A 15,085-nucleotide genomic window follows, 5' to 3' on the forward strand; every position below is an offset into this window, starting at 1 on the left:
TTCTTTGGGTTCCACATATTCTAGAATAAACAGATGGGGGAAAAATCAATGAACTTGTTGCTTTTATTCAGAAAAATTTGGCTACTCTGTTAGCATTTCCCCCGAATAAGTACTCATCCAAATACAAAACAGGAATCTTTTATTTATGTGGTGAGCAAGGGGTTAATTATTTATTATTATTATTATTATTATTATTATTAATTCAATTTCTATACCGCCCTTCCAAAAATAGCTCAGGGCGGTTTACAAAGAGAGATAACAAACAAATAAGATGGCTCCCTGTCCCCAAAGGGCTCACAACCTATAAAGAAACATGAGATAGACACCAGCAACAGTCACTGAAAGTACTGTGCTGGGGGTGGATAGGGCCAGTTACTCTCCCCCTGCTAAATAAAGAGAATCACCACGGTAAAAGGTGCCTCTTTGCCCAGTTAGCACGGGTAAGATGGGGTTAGCACGGGTTAGCACAGGATGGGGTTAGCACGGGTTAGCACGGGTAATGGAGTCTGAGCCTTGTTGCCGGGGTGGATTTTTTAATTTTTTTAAATCAAAACATTTTTATACATACAGGATGCCGTCCCTGTCAGATCAGAAACAGATCAGAGTGATTGGCTGCAGTCACAGGGAGCCAAATGAATTGAGAGTTTACTATTCCATCTTTTTTGGTGGGGGGGGGGGGGAGAAGGGTTTCTTTTTGTTTGTGTGTCTCTCTCTACAGCGTTTTAGGAGAGAGTTGGGAAGGAAAATGGAGACAGTGGGGAAAGTGCCTCTCGGTTTTTCTCCCTGAAACCTTGCTCAGCTTGAGCTGAGGAGGTTACTTGGAGGTCTGTGGAGACTAACGGCCCCAAGGACACCGGATAAAAGGTATTGCAGGGACAGTACTTGTAGTTAGTTTGCACCAGTTTGTTCTTTTGTTTTTCTGTGTTGCCTGAGTGTGTTAACAAGGCTGAAGCCTTCTTCTCTATTTCCTTTTCTCCCTGATCCATATCTCTTTGTAACAATAAAGCTTTGGAAAAAATTAATACTGTTTTGTGAGTGCTCACTGGGGAAAGGAGGGCCCCCAGTCGCATGCCTTTCTAAACCTAGGCCAGAGGGACCCAAATTTGCTAATATTATATCCCAAGGGATCAATTTACAGTTTTAGGCTTTTGAAGGAACTATGAGGGGGATTGAGTATCCTGTTTGACCCACTCTAGTCAACCCTAAGAGGAAAGGGTTAGTAAACCCTTCCTAGGTTATGAACAGGTGCTGGCAACAGTATACCAGTCAGTGCCCTCCCAGAAGGACCTGGGGGTTCTGAACAACCCAAAAACCATTCTTTAGAACTTAATACTGTAATCTTATATATATATCTCAACAGAACCTGGTTGCCATCTTGTTTTTTAGGGTTTCCTTTCTTCTTGTTGTGATGTTCCTAATGTACAGTTGGGAAAATAGGGGAAAATGTACAGTTGGGAAAGTAATTCTTTATTTAGCCAGAGATTGAATCTCTAGCCTTATGTAGCTTTCTTTACCAGATGTAGCTTCATCAGCCACCAGATATCATATTGACTCCATATGGATTCCTATTCACCCTGACTATAAACCTATTTGCTTGGAAATAAAGTAGAATGAAATCATTGCTACTTAATTATAAGTAAATCTGCTTTGAATTGAGGTTTTCAGCATTCCTGACTACTGTCTACTGTGTACCCAGCTGTGAGTTTTTATTCTCAACCGGTGTTCCCAGTCACTCTTTCTCTGGTGTGTCTGTGTGATAAGATGCATATTTGTGGTGCTTCTTCTAATAGGTTTTCCTCTTTCTTTAGTGACAGTGATGAAAAGCCACTCAAAGGGAGCCTGCGGTCTCTTAACATGGACATTAAAACTGCAGAGAGTGCTGATAGTTTGGTAGATTATGGAGAAGGTGACCACAGAATGTTCAGTGAAGATGGTTCATTTATTGGAGCTTACACCGGATGTAAGGAAAAAGCATCAGTTGAAAGCATTGGGAGTTCTACAGCAACCTTTCCTCTCCATGCATAAAATATTAGCATGAATGATTCATTTTAAATCAGCATATTTATCTTTACTAGTCATCAGATATCATTCAAGTCAGAAGGCAGAGCGCTCAAGACGTCAGAATTCAGCCTATATACAAATGGATGGTTGACTACAAAAGCTGGTTTTTGAAACTCTTCTTCCTCAAGATACAGGCATTTTCATGTCATTAAAATATGACTCATTACTACAATTTGGTAAGACCACTCAGTCTGATGAAAACCACAGCTACTTCGGTGTTATATGTATATAGGGAACTGATATTCTCCACATTTCTAACAGTTCAGTCCTATAGATACATGTAGCACATCAAACTTACTATAATGGTACTTTGACATCTTTGGCTTGCGAAGAGGCTTATGTTTATGAAAGGTTACTACCAAATATTGGATGTGTAGGTTTATGCTGGCATGGCTGACACAGTGGTGGCCAATGTCTTTAAGGTTGCTATATAATTAAATCATTTCCACTCTTGCCTCTGCTACACCCTCTCTGTCATTCAGTTCTGTGCTTCACCATAGGTCTGTGTTAAACCAATAACCACATTTTCCTGTGGTGATGATCGCTGGTATACCAGCACTGATCCAGTTACAGTATGTCATCTTGCAACAGGACCAACACAGTGCATTCTGTGTTGCACTCCACCCTAAATATTTATTTGTCACACTATTACTAATGGGATTGGTCCTTAAATTAGAAATTCATTATTTCTGTTTGTTTCTGTTCTTTTTTATACACATTTCAAACCCTATTCTTATAATCTCAGTATTACCAAGGATTAGATTCCTGCCAGGAAAGCAACAAGAGTTAAGTATATAGAAGTTAAACATTAAACAGTAAAACAACTACATAAATCGTGTCCATACTATAGCTTATTTCATGTTCTAAAGGAAAGTGGAGAGATAGTGCTGCAGTTCAGTAGTAGAGCACGCTCTTTGCTTTCAGAAAACCCTAGGTTCATCCCTGGCAACTCCAAAGAGGGTGAAGAACCACCCTTGCCTGAAACCCTGGAGAGCTCCCGCCAGTCAGTATGGACAGTACTAAGCTTGATAGACCAATCATCCGATTCAGTAAAAGGCAGTTTCTTATGTTCCTCAGCTGCCCCATTGATGTTGGAATTCGTATTCTGTGCAGGGCTTAGAAATATAACTTGCTGAATCTGCCAACAGCTTGCTGAAACATCAGGTTAAAATCTTCTATAGCTTTTGCCCACTAGCTGGCACTCTTTCATTATGCAGTCAGCTACAATAACTTCCCTTTGGGTGTTTGTTTTTTTTAATTATTATTTTTTAATGTGGCTGATTCCAAGGGGTTGAATACCAGTCAGGGCCAGTCAAAACAGACTTTTCTGTTTTCACAAGGTCTTTATCTCACCGTGATAAATGCTGTCTTTTTAGTAAACTGAGTTCCTGAGTGCCCTATCTGTATATTTGTATGTCAGCATACCTTTTTGTGAATTCTTTCTTGTACATATTATGTTTATATTGATATAATCAGGGCAAGCCACAGCAGCTTCCCTTTTCAGCAAGACACAACACAAGCACAGGGCTATGTAGTTGCGTAGTAACTAAGTTGCTCTTGTCTAGCTGATTCTAAATGAAAAAAAGATTCATTTTTCATACAAAAATATGTTGAGAAGCACTTCTAGTATGTTGGATTTCCCTTCTTTCTCTTGCTCTAGAAATTCTATTTCAATTCCCCAACTATGAATATTTTAAAATTCATTTGGCTCTCACTTTGTACAGAGAATTAACACAATCATTGATAAAGACTTTTTGATATATTTTAGTCTCACCAGAGTTAATTCTTTGGGAATGTAAAGCAACTGTTTTCCAGAGCTAAAATTATTCTGGGGAGCAATAAAGAAAGATGGTCATGTTAATTATTGTGATATTTGAGGATATTGCATGAACAGTAGTCCCAGGATGATGCTATCTCAACATTTTATGTGAAAATGTCTTTAGTTTGTTGCACTGCCTTATTTTGTATTTGGTAGGCATTTATATACATACCTGCTCCCATCCCATACAAGGCAATGTGGGTGGTAGGGGTACTGCCCTTTCTGCTGCATGTGTGTAAACACTCTTGACTATGTTATACATCAGGGCAGTTCCACCCTGGCGTAAAGCAGTGTAAATGTGTTGCCAGAGTGGAATGGCCCTGGCATGCAACACTGTTGGTGTTTACGTGTGTGCAATGTGCACCAACCATGTTGCCTTGTGTGGTATTCCGATATTCCTTTTAAGATGCTGCCTTTTCATTCCAAGGATGTACTAATATAACACTGCTTTGGTTCTCTTCTGAGGTATTCACGGATGCAGTTCAGCAAGTGCTGGTCCTGCATCAGCCCTATTCATTGTAGCTAGGACTTCCAATCTTGGCATCTTCTAAGGGCTTAAGCTTAGTGCAAAAGCTATCCTCACTGACTTCACTGCAATAGCTTCAGGAAAACTATTAGAATATTTCTGGGCTGGGCTTATTAAGGAGATACAATTAAGGCTCTCATCATAGTCCATACATGCAGTTCTCCCAACTCACTACACAGATAACAGGGGAAAGTGTGTAATTAGGATGAGTTGTACAATCTGTACCATCTTGCACACAGTATCAGTATGGGAATCCCCTTTCCCCAGTGGCCCATTGTGTGGTATTAGCACCACACAATACTTGGATCTTTCTTTTGGTCTGGAAGGGGATGTTGTGTGTCCGCTTTGTTATGCTGTCTAAGTTGATTATTTATCATAGTTCATGGCTGTGTTCAACATCTCTTTCTGCATAGTGCCTCCAGTACTGTCTACAGCCTAGACACATAGTGAAGTGGTCAAGTATTTGTAAGAAATTAGCAAACACAGCTACAGGGTCATCAAAGATTTTTCAAGCATTCTTAGCCACCTTATATGTACACAAAGAGATATTTGAGGATCACAAATACTCTGTTCCCATATTTCAGAAACAGCTGATTAAGAAACCATTAACCAACCCACTCTTTTGATGAGCAAAAACTGATCCCATCTGCCTACATTAGTACCATGAACAAGAAAAGAAAGAGGAATTACAAAATTACTTTAGGAAGCTAGTTTTGCAAAGAAGATTATGGAAAACAATGGGGTTATGTCAAGGTAGCAATATATTATTATTCATGACATGAAAATGTAGCATATAGAGAAGGAACACCTTTTATCCCGTTCTACAAATCAGTAAAATTTGAACTAAGTACAATAATGGGCAAAAGCAATGGGTTCTTTTCACATTGTGCAGTTGTGATAGAGGCAAGATCTGATGCTCAAAAATGTGTGAGCAAAAACACAAGCTCCTCTTTGATCTCTTCCTGTCCAGAGTGGATTTTGTTTTTGTTTTGTGATGCTGAGTATTAGACATGAAGGCAAAGAATCAACCTGCAACTCTTTCTCCAAAACTCTTCTCCATAACAATTGGGGACATTCCCCAATGTCCTGTTACTTATCCCCATTCTTTAATGCAAAATATCTGTCTCCCCTAGACAAAAGTTATCACATTGTAAAACAGTCCTTGGATGTACCAATTATTCATATTTTATTGGCTTTTTATAGTCTTTGGTATTTTAGTTCCTCTTTTAAAAAGAGATTGAATAAGTTTTATCAGCTGTGGGGTTTTTTCCTGTCTTTATCTGCTGGCTTTGCTTTGTTTAGTTTTAATTTGGTGTTTCAGGTGTGTTTTAATATTTTATTGATTCTTGTTTTGGTACTGAATATTAGCTACTTTGAGGCTTTGCCAAACATAAGATGAATAAAACATTCAAATTTAAACTACAGGAGAAAAGCAGGTTGAATTGTTTGCCATATTTTTATTTTTTTTAAAAAACATTGAGAAAAAAGAAAAAAGAATAGAAGTCAGGGAAAGGATTCTGTTCCAGCTGTCACCTTCATGTGCTAATTTTCTAGACAGAGAAAGTTTTCTAGCTCTTTGGAAGGAAAATGAACATGAAATTCTCCACTCATACTCTCAATGGCTGCAGACCAGGAACAGTTTTACCACATTATTAGCTGTTTATCTAGTTCAGATTTGCATTAGTGCAACCTTGAGTAGTTAGTTTTTTAATCCATGCTATGGTGGAGTGTGAGAAACTCCTCAGTCAGGAGTCAAAATACTCTGTATCTGAAAGACTCCTTGAAAAATGTTTGGGAAGAAAAAAAATAGGAAGAACACACACTTTAGTGAAGAAGCCAATGACGACAGGTTGATCAACACATTAGAAAATGGCAGTAGGTTCATTCACACAACCATATGGTGTGGGGTTTTTTGGAGAGAGAGATCTCCTGCCCTGCCGCAGACAGATGAGCAGAGCCTCTGTTGAGCTCTGCAAACCCTGCACCCAGACAACTGGGGCACCCACATCTCCACTGCATAAATAGGGAGCTGGACCTGCTGAGGACTGGAAAAGGTGTCCCATAATGCATTGCATCACGACTACACTGGGAACCCTCATTACATCACTAGCTGTCCTCTGGGTGAGAAGGGGCAAGAGGCAGGCCCAGCCTTATTGAAGGCACTGTGGGGAAAGGACCATAGCGTGTGCTTTGCAGAATGGAAAATTCACAGATGGGAGCCACTATAGGCATACTGCTCTATTGTTTTAATGGCCACTGCGTATTAGAAACAGCTTAAAATGCAGTGTTCACCCAGATGACCAAAGGATAGAGGTAAAAAGTTCTGTTGTCATCCTACATTGGTTTAGAGCAGAGTAGAGGATCTGGGTTACAGAGATTTGGGAAGGCTGAGTTGGTGGGATTGCTGTGGCTCCACACAAGCCTGAACAGCTGGGTTTACTGCCTCCTATCTTGACACTGATGGTCATGAGAACAGCCCCGGTGTCTATCTGGGTATCAGCCTTTAAAAATGCTTAGGGAACTACAACAGTAACCTACGTATTTCCCAATTCCCATGTGAGTATTTTTATCTTATACAGTTTTTTTTAATCAAAAATGTAAAGATTAACATGCCAAGTCCATTATAACACATTATAAGTCCATTATAACACATTTTAAAGTGTGTTAAAAAAAAAACCTCAAAGTGCTAAAAAATGCACATTTTTTAAAAAAATGTTCACTGACTTCTTAAATTCGCCCACTGAATATATAAGTGTGCATTTTTCAAGGAGGCCAGCTGTAATTCTCTTTCCAAAAACACTGAGGTCATTTATATAACCAATACTGGGGTGGGGAGGGTGGGCAGAGGGGAAGGCAGGGTTCAACCTACCTTCCACCAGATGATCGACATTTGTGTCTTGGGCACATGAGTAGCGCACTCACACGATCTGCACTGCTCCCAGCGACATGGATCAGAGGCTGGGACTCATTTTCCTGGCCTCCAGATATCCCACAAGGCACTGCACGATGGGCATGGTGCCTTGGGGGCTCCCCCATCAGACGGGAACTCTTAGCATCCATCTCTGTGTTAGAGACACGATCCCAGTGGCTGGGTTAACAGTGCACTCGGTCCCTTAACCAGCTAATATCCAGGCTTAGGAGTAGGGTTAGACTGGGCAGGAGCACTGGGATCCGTGCGGCCACACGAGCAGCCTAGCCTAGTCTAGACTGCTTGTGAGAACAGCCTCGGTTTCTAAACACCAATGAAAAGAACACTAAGCTTTTGAAAATTCCTGCAAAGTAATTGGTTATATCATTCTTTTGAGAAAGAAGTTGTGAAAAATAGATGTTAATATTTCACAGTGTGAGCTTAACTTTACCTTTCTTCAAACCACATATGTGCTTCCATTTCAGTAGGGCATTTTCTGTTCTGAATAAAAGTATGTTGCTTGATTAACTCTGAATTTAATATGAAACAATGTTAATTCATCAGCTTTACAGCAGAAACATTGCCAACTTGTTGCATAAGAGCCCCTGGTGGCGCAGTGGTAAAACTGCTGCCCTGTAACCAGAAGGTTGCAAGTTCGATCCTGACCAAGGGGCTCAAGGTTGACTCAGCCTTCCATCCTTCCAAGGTCGGTAAAATGAGTACCCAGAATGTTGGGGGCAATATGCTGAAATCATTGTAAACCGCTTAGAGAGCTCCGGCTATAGAGCGGTATATAAATGTAAGTGCTATTGCTATTGCTATTGCTATTTCAAACTGACTGAAGTAATCGTTGCCACTTTATATGCTGAGCTGAGAGAGGGCTGGTTCATACAGGCAAGCTTTTTTGTTTTTTAATTAACTTATATGATTCCTCCCAACTAACTGGAGAATCGAACTGTGTGGAGAATGTCAAGCTAAGCTAAGCTGAACTAAGCTACACAAGAAGCAGGGGCGGGGGGCGGGGATAACTTCTGCTATCACAGAAATTTATGCTGGGCACTGCTATCCTTCTGCAGTTCAGTTCATGTTGATGTCTAAGCCTGTATTTGGGGACTGTTGTGAAAAAGTGAATGGAGAAAAGAATCAGCCAGCTGCATATGTACAGTAGTCTAAAGTCTGGTCTTAAGAAAATCATCATAGTCATTATATAAAAAGATGGATCTGATATTGAGTTAAAATAATATGGAAAGCAAAAGGGAGGAGGAATAGTAGAGATCCTTCATAATGACACACTGGAAACCTCCAGCAGAGATGGCTGGTGGGCAACCAGCATCCTCCTGAGCACCACAACACTGGAAAAAGTGGCTCCCTTATTACAGGCTATTGTCATGATGTGGCAGTGCAGGCACGTGTCTATTAAATGGACAGCAGTATCTAGTATAAGCCACAATGTCACGGTCCACAATGGGTGCTACTACCCACCTACATGGTGCTACATTTGCCCATATGCGTTATCACTACCATTCACATAATGCAACTCCTGAATGGCATTCCACACCACAGCACACTATGGCTTCAGTGTGATAAAAAGGCAGTGGGGAGGTTCCAGTGCCTTAAACAGCATCTTCCCACATGGGGGTCTTCCTCAGGCATAGCACTTTGCAAGACACTAGACATCTTCCACACTGCTAATCCCAATTCATAACCAACCTTCTGTTTAAACAGGGTCTGGAAATTGCTGCATATCTCCTGGGGAGATGAACTCTTGCATAATGGGAGTGCATTGAACCTTCCCCTGCACAAGACTGCCAAGGTGAGAAACCCTATGTGAGTTTCCTCACTCTGTCTCCATCACTTTGGTATCTCCATTACTTTGGTGATGGAGGCTGTGTTAGACCCACTCTTTCCTGGGGTTTCAGATTCTGCACCATTTGTACTTGCCTCCCTCTGCTAGGAAACATGCTTGGATAAAGCTGGACACTACAGAGGTGAGAGCAAGTACAGCTAGAACCACCAACCACCAAGAATTAACCATTGGATAACTCACTCAGGCAACGTGAGCAAGTTGCAATGCCCATGCAAAGTCAAAATTGCAGAATGCTAGAGGAAGAGCCTCTGTGCCTCTCCAGTGCCTTGTGACATTCTGCAGTAAGGCACCATGCAGGAGCACTCAGCATTAGTCACTGATAGTGATCATTCATAGCCAACAAACTATGGCATGAACGGTTTCTCTGCTGTTCACCACTGCTGTACAGCAGAGATGTGCATTGGAACCAGTGCTATTAATTTAATCATAAATGATACGGAATCAGCAGTGAAGTTGCAAAGTTTACAAATAGCATCAGCTCATTCAGGATCTGTTTATCAGGAGACCAGTGGGTGGTTCTGCAACCTGTTAGCCAGGGGCAGCTCTGTCATGAGGCAAGCTGAGGCAGTGGTCTCAGGTGGCAGGACATTGGGGCGCTAGCATGGCAGTAAAGTGCCCCATCACCATTGCCATCAGAGCAGGTTTTGGGGACCAAACTGACCTTTGCAAACTAGGAACCTCTTTCCTCATGCATCTAGCATTGCAAGGCTTGCAAGAAGCATGAAGAGAGAAGAGATTGTTAGTAGCCTTCCCTCCTCCCTGTTCCCTGAACTTTCAAGGCTGGGAAGGGTTGGTTTTTGAAAGACGCCTGGCCTGCACCAGAGACATGAGGCAAGGTACCAGTTTGCACCTTGCCTCAAATGCTACAGTACCTCAGGCCTCCCCTGCTAGGAGCTGCATATTACAAGTAAGGCTGGAATTGATCCTCAACTCCAAAGTGAGATTTGTCTGGGCTTCAATGACAGAGTGACAAAGTAATGCAGATCATGAGTTCGTGTCTGTCATTATAAGCATAGCTATAACAGGGATCTTTTTGTTCCATTATATTTATAAAGATTGTACTGAACTCATTTAGATAAGAGTGCTCTCCCCCCAAATCAGTAAATTTATAGTAAATATTTTGAAGATTTTGAACACAACATTTGTGTTGGAGTTCTTTACATAGGATATTGTATTATTGTTATGGAAAATTGTCTAAAGTTCAGGACAAATCGATCTTGGGTCGTACTCATAAATACTTATTGATGACCTAGTAAACAAGAATCCATTTGACTTTGGCTTACTTCAGACTTCTGTCTTTAAGCTCTACATGTGCCATTCAAAGGCCTACACATTAGCAACATGTTTACATGTCAACACTATGAAGTTTGTAATCTTCTGTAACTTCTCAGTTTTTGCACAGGATGAGTCAGAGCCAAAGCATAGTCTCTTCTTTGTAAATGTTGCTTCATGAAAAAAGATGGAGACATGAGTACTAGGTCAGATTGTTACTTTTCAAAATCAGTATTAGTGGAAATTTCTTACAGCTTAGAGAAATGTGTTTGTATTGTAGTTGCTGTTCGTATCATGCCTATGTATATGTATGGTTTAAAAAAAATATTTTCATTCTACATAAATTTCAACTTTGCTAATAAAAGTTCGACTTGATGTACTCTTCAAAAGCCTAAATTGAGATGAGAGACTATTTTGATACCTCCTAACACAGGGAATATGGGAGAGATCCAGTTGTCTGCTTACTGGATCTTGGTACTTTCAGAGTGGAATTGTAGCATCTGTGTACTTTTATGGAGATACATCTGGTGAGTAAAAATATTGGCCTCACACCAAGTAAGCACAGTGCTTATAAAATCCTTTCTAAAATGGCTCTCTATGAATTTATCCCAAAATGTCCATATTGATCTTTGCACTGAGATTTTTTAAAGTTATCCACAATGCAGAAGATGGCTGCTATTTAAATTGTTAAATGATCATCCATGTTTCCAAATATCATTAAATGTACACTATTAGTAGCTTACGTGTCCCTATGTACTAAATGTCCAACACAACCAATATTGGGTAGCATCCATACCACTCAGTCAAATCAAATCATTTATTTTAGTCCATAGACCAGTTAGTCGCTTAAAGTGCGTGATGGATACAGGGGGCAAAGTGTCTCATGGTGCAGAATTTGGAATACCTTAGGGGACAATTTTGATTCTAGTGCTATCTGCCATTTTCTCCAGTAAGATATCAGCCATCAGAAACATTCAAACTTTCTCATGAATGATTCCCAAAGTCATTTTCAAGATCTTTTCCCTATGAAATGGGTACCCATTTCAGGTGGTGGTGCCCCAATGGGTTCCTGCCACCATCCAGATTGCAAAGGAATTGGGCAAAGGGCTGAATTTAAAGAATTTGTGACGTTCACACATCTTTAAGCTTTTCACTCATAGGAGAATAATGGAGGTTTCAGCAGCCCCATAACTCCACTTGGGGGCCCCAGAGTTAGTGGTTGCATAGTGCACATAGGGTACACAAACTTCACAAATCCTTAAAAAATCAGGCCCTTGCCCAGTTCCTTTGAAATCTGGGTGGTAGTAGGCACCCATTGGGCACTACCATCTGACCCACTCTTCTTCCCCGAAGCCCCTTTTCTGTCCCAAATCTGCCCCAAAGACATGCAAACTTCAGAAATTCTTTTAAAACCAGCCCTTTGCCCAATTCCTTTGCAATCTGGGTGGTAGCAGGCATCCATTGGGGCACTACCACCCAACCCACTGTGGCACTCCTAGGAGGCACTCACAGGCAGAATGAGCACTGTTTGTCCCATTGTCCCATAGGGTCACATCACACGTCAACAACAACAGCAAAGTTTTGCAAAGAACAAGGTTTCCAAAAGTCATGCACATCCACTGTGTCACACACTCACCACATCTATTGTGTCCCCCCCACCCAAATGCAATTGATCTACACAAAACAGTGTGAAACAACAACAGTGAAATGCACTGCCCCCACCCAGTGCAGGGTAACAGCAGTAGCCAGCAACAAGCAAGCAAGCAAGCAAGCGTGATATCACAGATGCAGCAGACTAAGGCCAACAACAGCATCAAATGTGCCCTGCCCTCCCTCCCCCGAGCATTTTTCATCCACAAGCAACAGACACAGCTACATCTGTGGCACCCGGCCATAAAGCGGGTTAAGTAAGGAAAGGTGCAAAACAACATTCTGCCAGTGCAACAGCAAGGTTTGGCCTCTTTCCCACCTACACAAGTAAAAGAGTGATGATGACAACAATGGCACCCCCCTTTGACATTTCTGTAATAGATGCCTGTGGCACCAGCAGCACAACTTATTGTAGATGCAAGCAATCTAGTTTGAATAAAAATGATGATGATGCTAGAAGTCACAATATGACCCAATCTTCATTGCAAAGAAGTCCACACAGAGAGAACCTGTCCTGTTCCCATCGATGAGGTCCCCAAAATACAGGCACAACTTTACTTTATTAAATTTACTGTTGTTGACCAAGACATAAACATAGATACATACATATTACATTGACAACAACAACAACAAATGTACTTATCGGTGAACAAAGATCTTCGAATATTGCTAGCAACATAACAAAATTTAGTTGTTACATAGGAAACAAATGAGTTTGTATCAGAAAGTAGAAAACTAACAAGCGAATCATCTGATTGCCCTTCCAATCTGATCAACAACAGGATGATCAAATATTGTCTGACTCCCTGATAGAACTTACAATTGAGCAGGATATGTGCGGTGGATTCTATTTCTCCACAAGGACACGTCCTAGCATCTAAGGGCAGGTGATTATACAGGTGAAACTCAGAAAATTAGAATATCGTGCAAAAGTCCATTAATTTCAGTAATGCAAATTAAAAGGTGAAACTGATATATGAGACAGACGCATTACATGCAAAGCAAGATAAGTCAAGCCTTAATTTGTTATAATTGTGATGATCATGGCGTACAGCTCATGAAAACCCCAAATCCACAATCTCAGAAAATTAGAATATTACATGGAACCAAGAAGACAAGGATTGTAGAACAGAACAATATTGGACCTCTGAAAAGTATAAGCATGCATATGTATTCAGTACTTGGTTTGGGCCCCTTTTGCAGCAATTACTGCCTCAATGCGGCGTGGCATGGATGCTATCAGCCTGTGGCACTGATGAGGTATTATGGAAGACCAGGATGTTTCATTAGCAGCCTTCAGCAATTCTGCATTGTTTGGTCTCATGTCTCATCCTTCTCTTGGCAATGCCCCATAGATTTTCTATGGGGTCAGGTCAGGCGAGTTTGCTGGTCAATCAAGCACAGTACACTGTATACTTTTCAGAGGTCCGATATTGTTCTATTCTTCAATCCTTGTCTTCTTGGTTCCATGTAATATTCTAATTTTCTGAGATTGTGGATTTGGGGTTTTCATGAGCTGTACGCCATGATCATCACAATTATAACAAATTAAGGCTGGACTTATCTCGCTTTGCATGTAATGCGTCTGTCTCATATATCATTTTCACCTTTTAATTTGCATTACTGAAATTAATGGACTTTTGCACGATATTCTAATTTTCCGAGTTTCACCTGTATCTCCCTGTTAGCAGGGCTGAAGGTAACACATTAAAACGGGCTCTTGAAAAAGCTCAGTGGTATTGCCTGAAAGTGATTGAGTACAGATATTGTGTGGGGGAAAACCCCACACTCATTTTTAACAGTATATAATATCCAGGTAGAACAGCAATCTCATTTTGGAATTCAATATCTTTGATTCTCTGACGCACCAGTTTCTTTGCATTTACTAATCCCAGATCTAATAAGGAGACAGAATTTAGACCAATGGAAGCAAGTTTTCCAATTATATTTAAACACCAACGAGGTTGAGAGACAGCCGAGAGGAACTTAGGCATAAGACCCAAAGGCCAAAGATGAAGCTTCAGCCAAAAGTTCATAATCCATAACCAAGCCCTCGCTTCATCCTTAAGTAGGCCGGCTTCCTGACAGATCACTGCATCAGATGTGCATCTGGGTGTACTGAAAAGAGCCCTGAGAAATCCCATCTGGATCTACAGATACAACAACAAAAGCCTGTAGGCTGTTGGGCAGAGAATATTAATACTGATATATTAGGCACAGAGGGCAGAAGGAGGACAGGCTTCTGTTTTTTAAAAAAATGCAAAAATATATATATCTTTGGAATAGGAAAAAAGGCAGAATTGTTTTTTAAAACCACAAGGCTATGCTACCCTTCTAACCACCTGCTAGTACTAGCTAATGGGGATCCTTCCCACACAGAACCCCTGTTTAAACTTCTTCTAAACAATACACAACTTTTAAAATTCAGTTGCAACCTAAATCCTCCCTCCAAACAGGAAAAAAAACCCAATACAGAATTCCAGAGGAGTGTGTGTGTGTGTGTGTGTGTGTGTGTGTGAGAGAGAGAGAGAGAGAGGGGGGGGGGGGGAGGGAGAGAGAGGGAGAAAAAATGGGGTACACTCACTCAGTCTAGGGCTTGACCCATGTTGTTTGTCCAGTTGTCCATTTCTGTTGTCTGGTCTCTGAGTCTACTCTTTCTTCTTCAGTTTTCTTGACTTCTTCTCCTTCTTCAGTCTTCCGATTTGGGGGAGGCTTGGGGGGGGCTTGGGCAAAAGCCTGGAAAATCTGGGGGGAAAGGGGGTGGCTGGCCAGGTGGCCAGTGGCCACAGGGCCTGGGCCTGGTGGCACTGGCTGGCACAGACAGACACAGCAGGCATAGGCAGGCAGTGATTCTCTCAAGGGGGTGAAAAAATTCTTCCCTGGAACAAAAAAGCAATGCAGCAGATAATCCATTCCCAGGCTGGCATGCAGTAACCATAGCAGGCTAGCTGGCAAGGCAGGCTGGGCTCAGTCTGGCAAGGC

At 41.3% G+C, this 15,085-nt stretch overlaps 1 protein-coding gene across 4 annotated transcripts in view; it reads left to right on the forward strand.

Moving 5' to 3' along the window:
* Window positions 1-10,853, forward strand: part of CHL1 (cell adhesion molecule L1 like) — a 382,907-nt gene extending 372,054 nt beyond the window's left edge. For all 4 annotated transcript variants that reach the window (XM_053291775.1, XM_053291772.1, XM_053291774.1 and 1 more), the window contains one exon: window positions 1,809-10,853. In XM_053291775.1, coding sequence (XP_053147750.1) covers window positions 1,809-2,025 — 217 coding nt within the window. In that variant the 3' untranslated portion in view covers window positions 2,026-10,853. The remainder of the gene's footprint in view (window positions 1-1,808) is intronic.
* The last annotated feature ends 4,232 nt before the right edge of the window (window positions 10,854-15,085 follow it).

This window comes from Hemicordylus capensis, chromosome 2 (assembly GCF_027244095.1).
Source record: "Hemicordylus capensis ecotype Gifberg chromosome 2, rHemCap1.1.pri, whole genome shotgun sequence".
NCBI lineage: Eukaryota > Metazoa > Chordata > Lepidosauria > Squamata > Cordylidae > Hemicordylus > Hemicordylus capensis.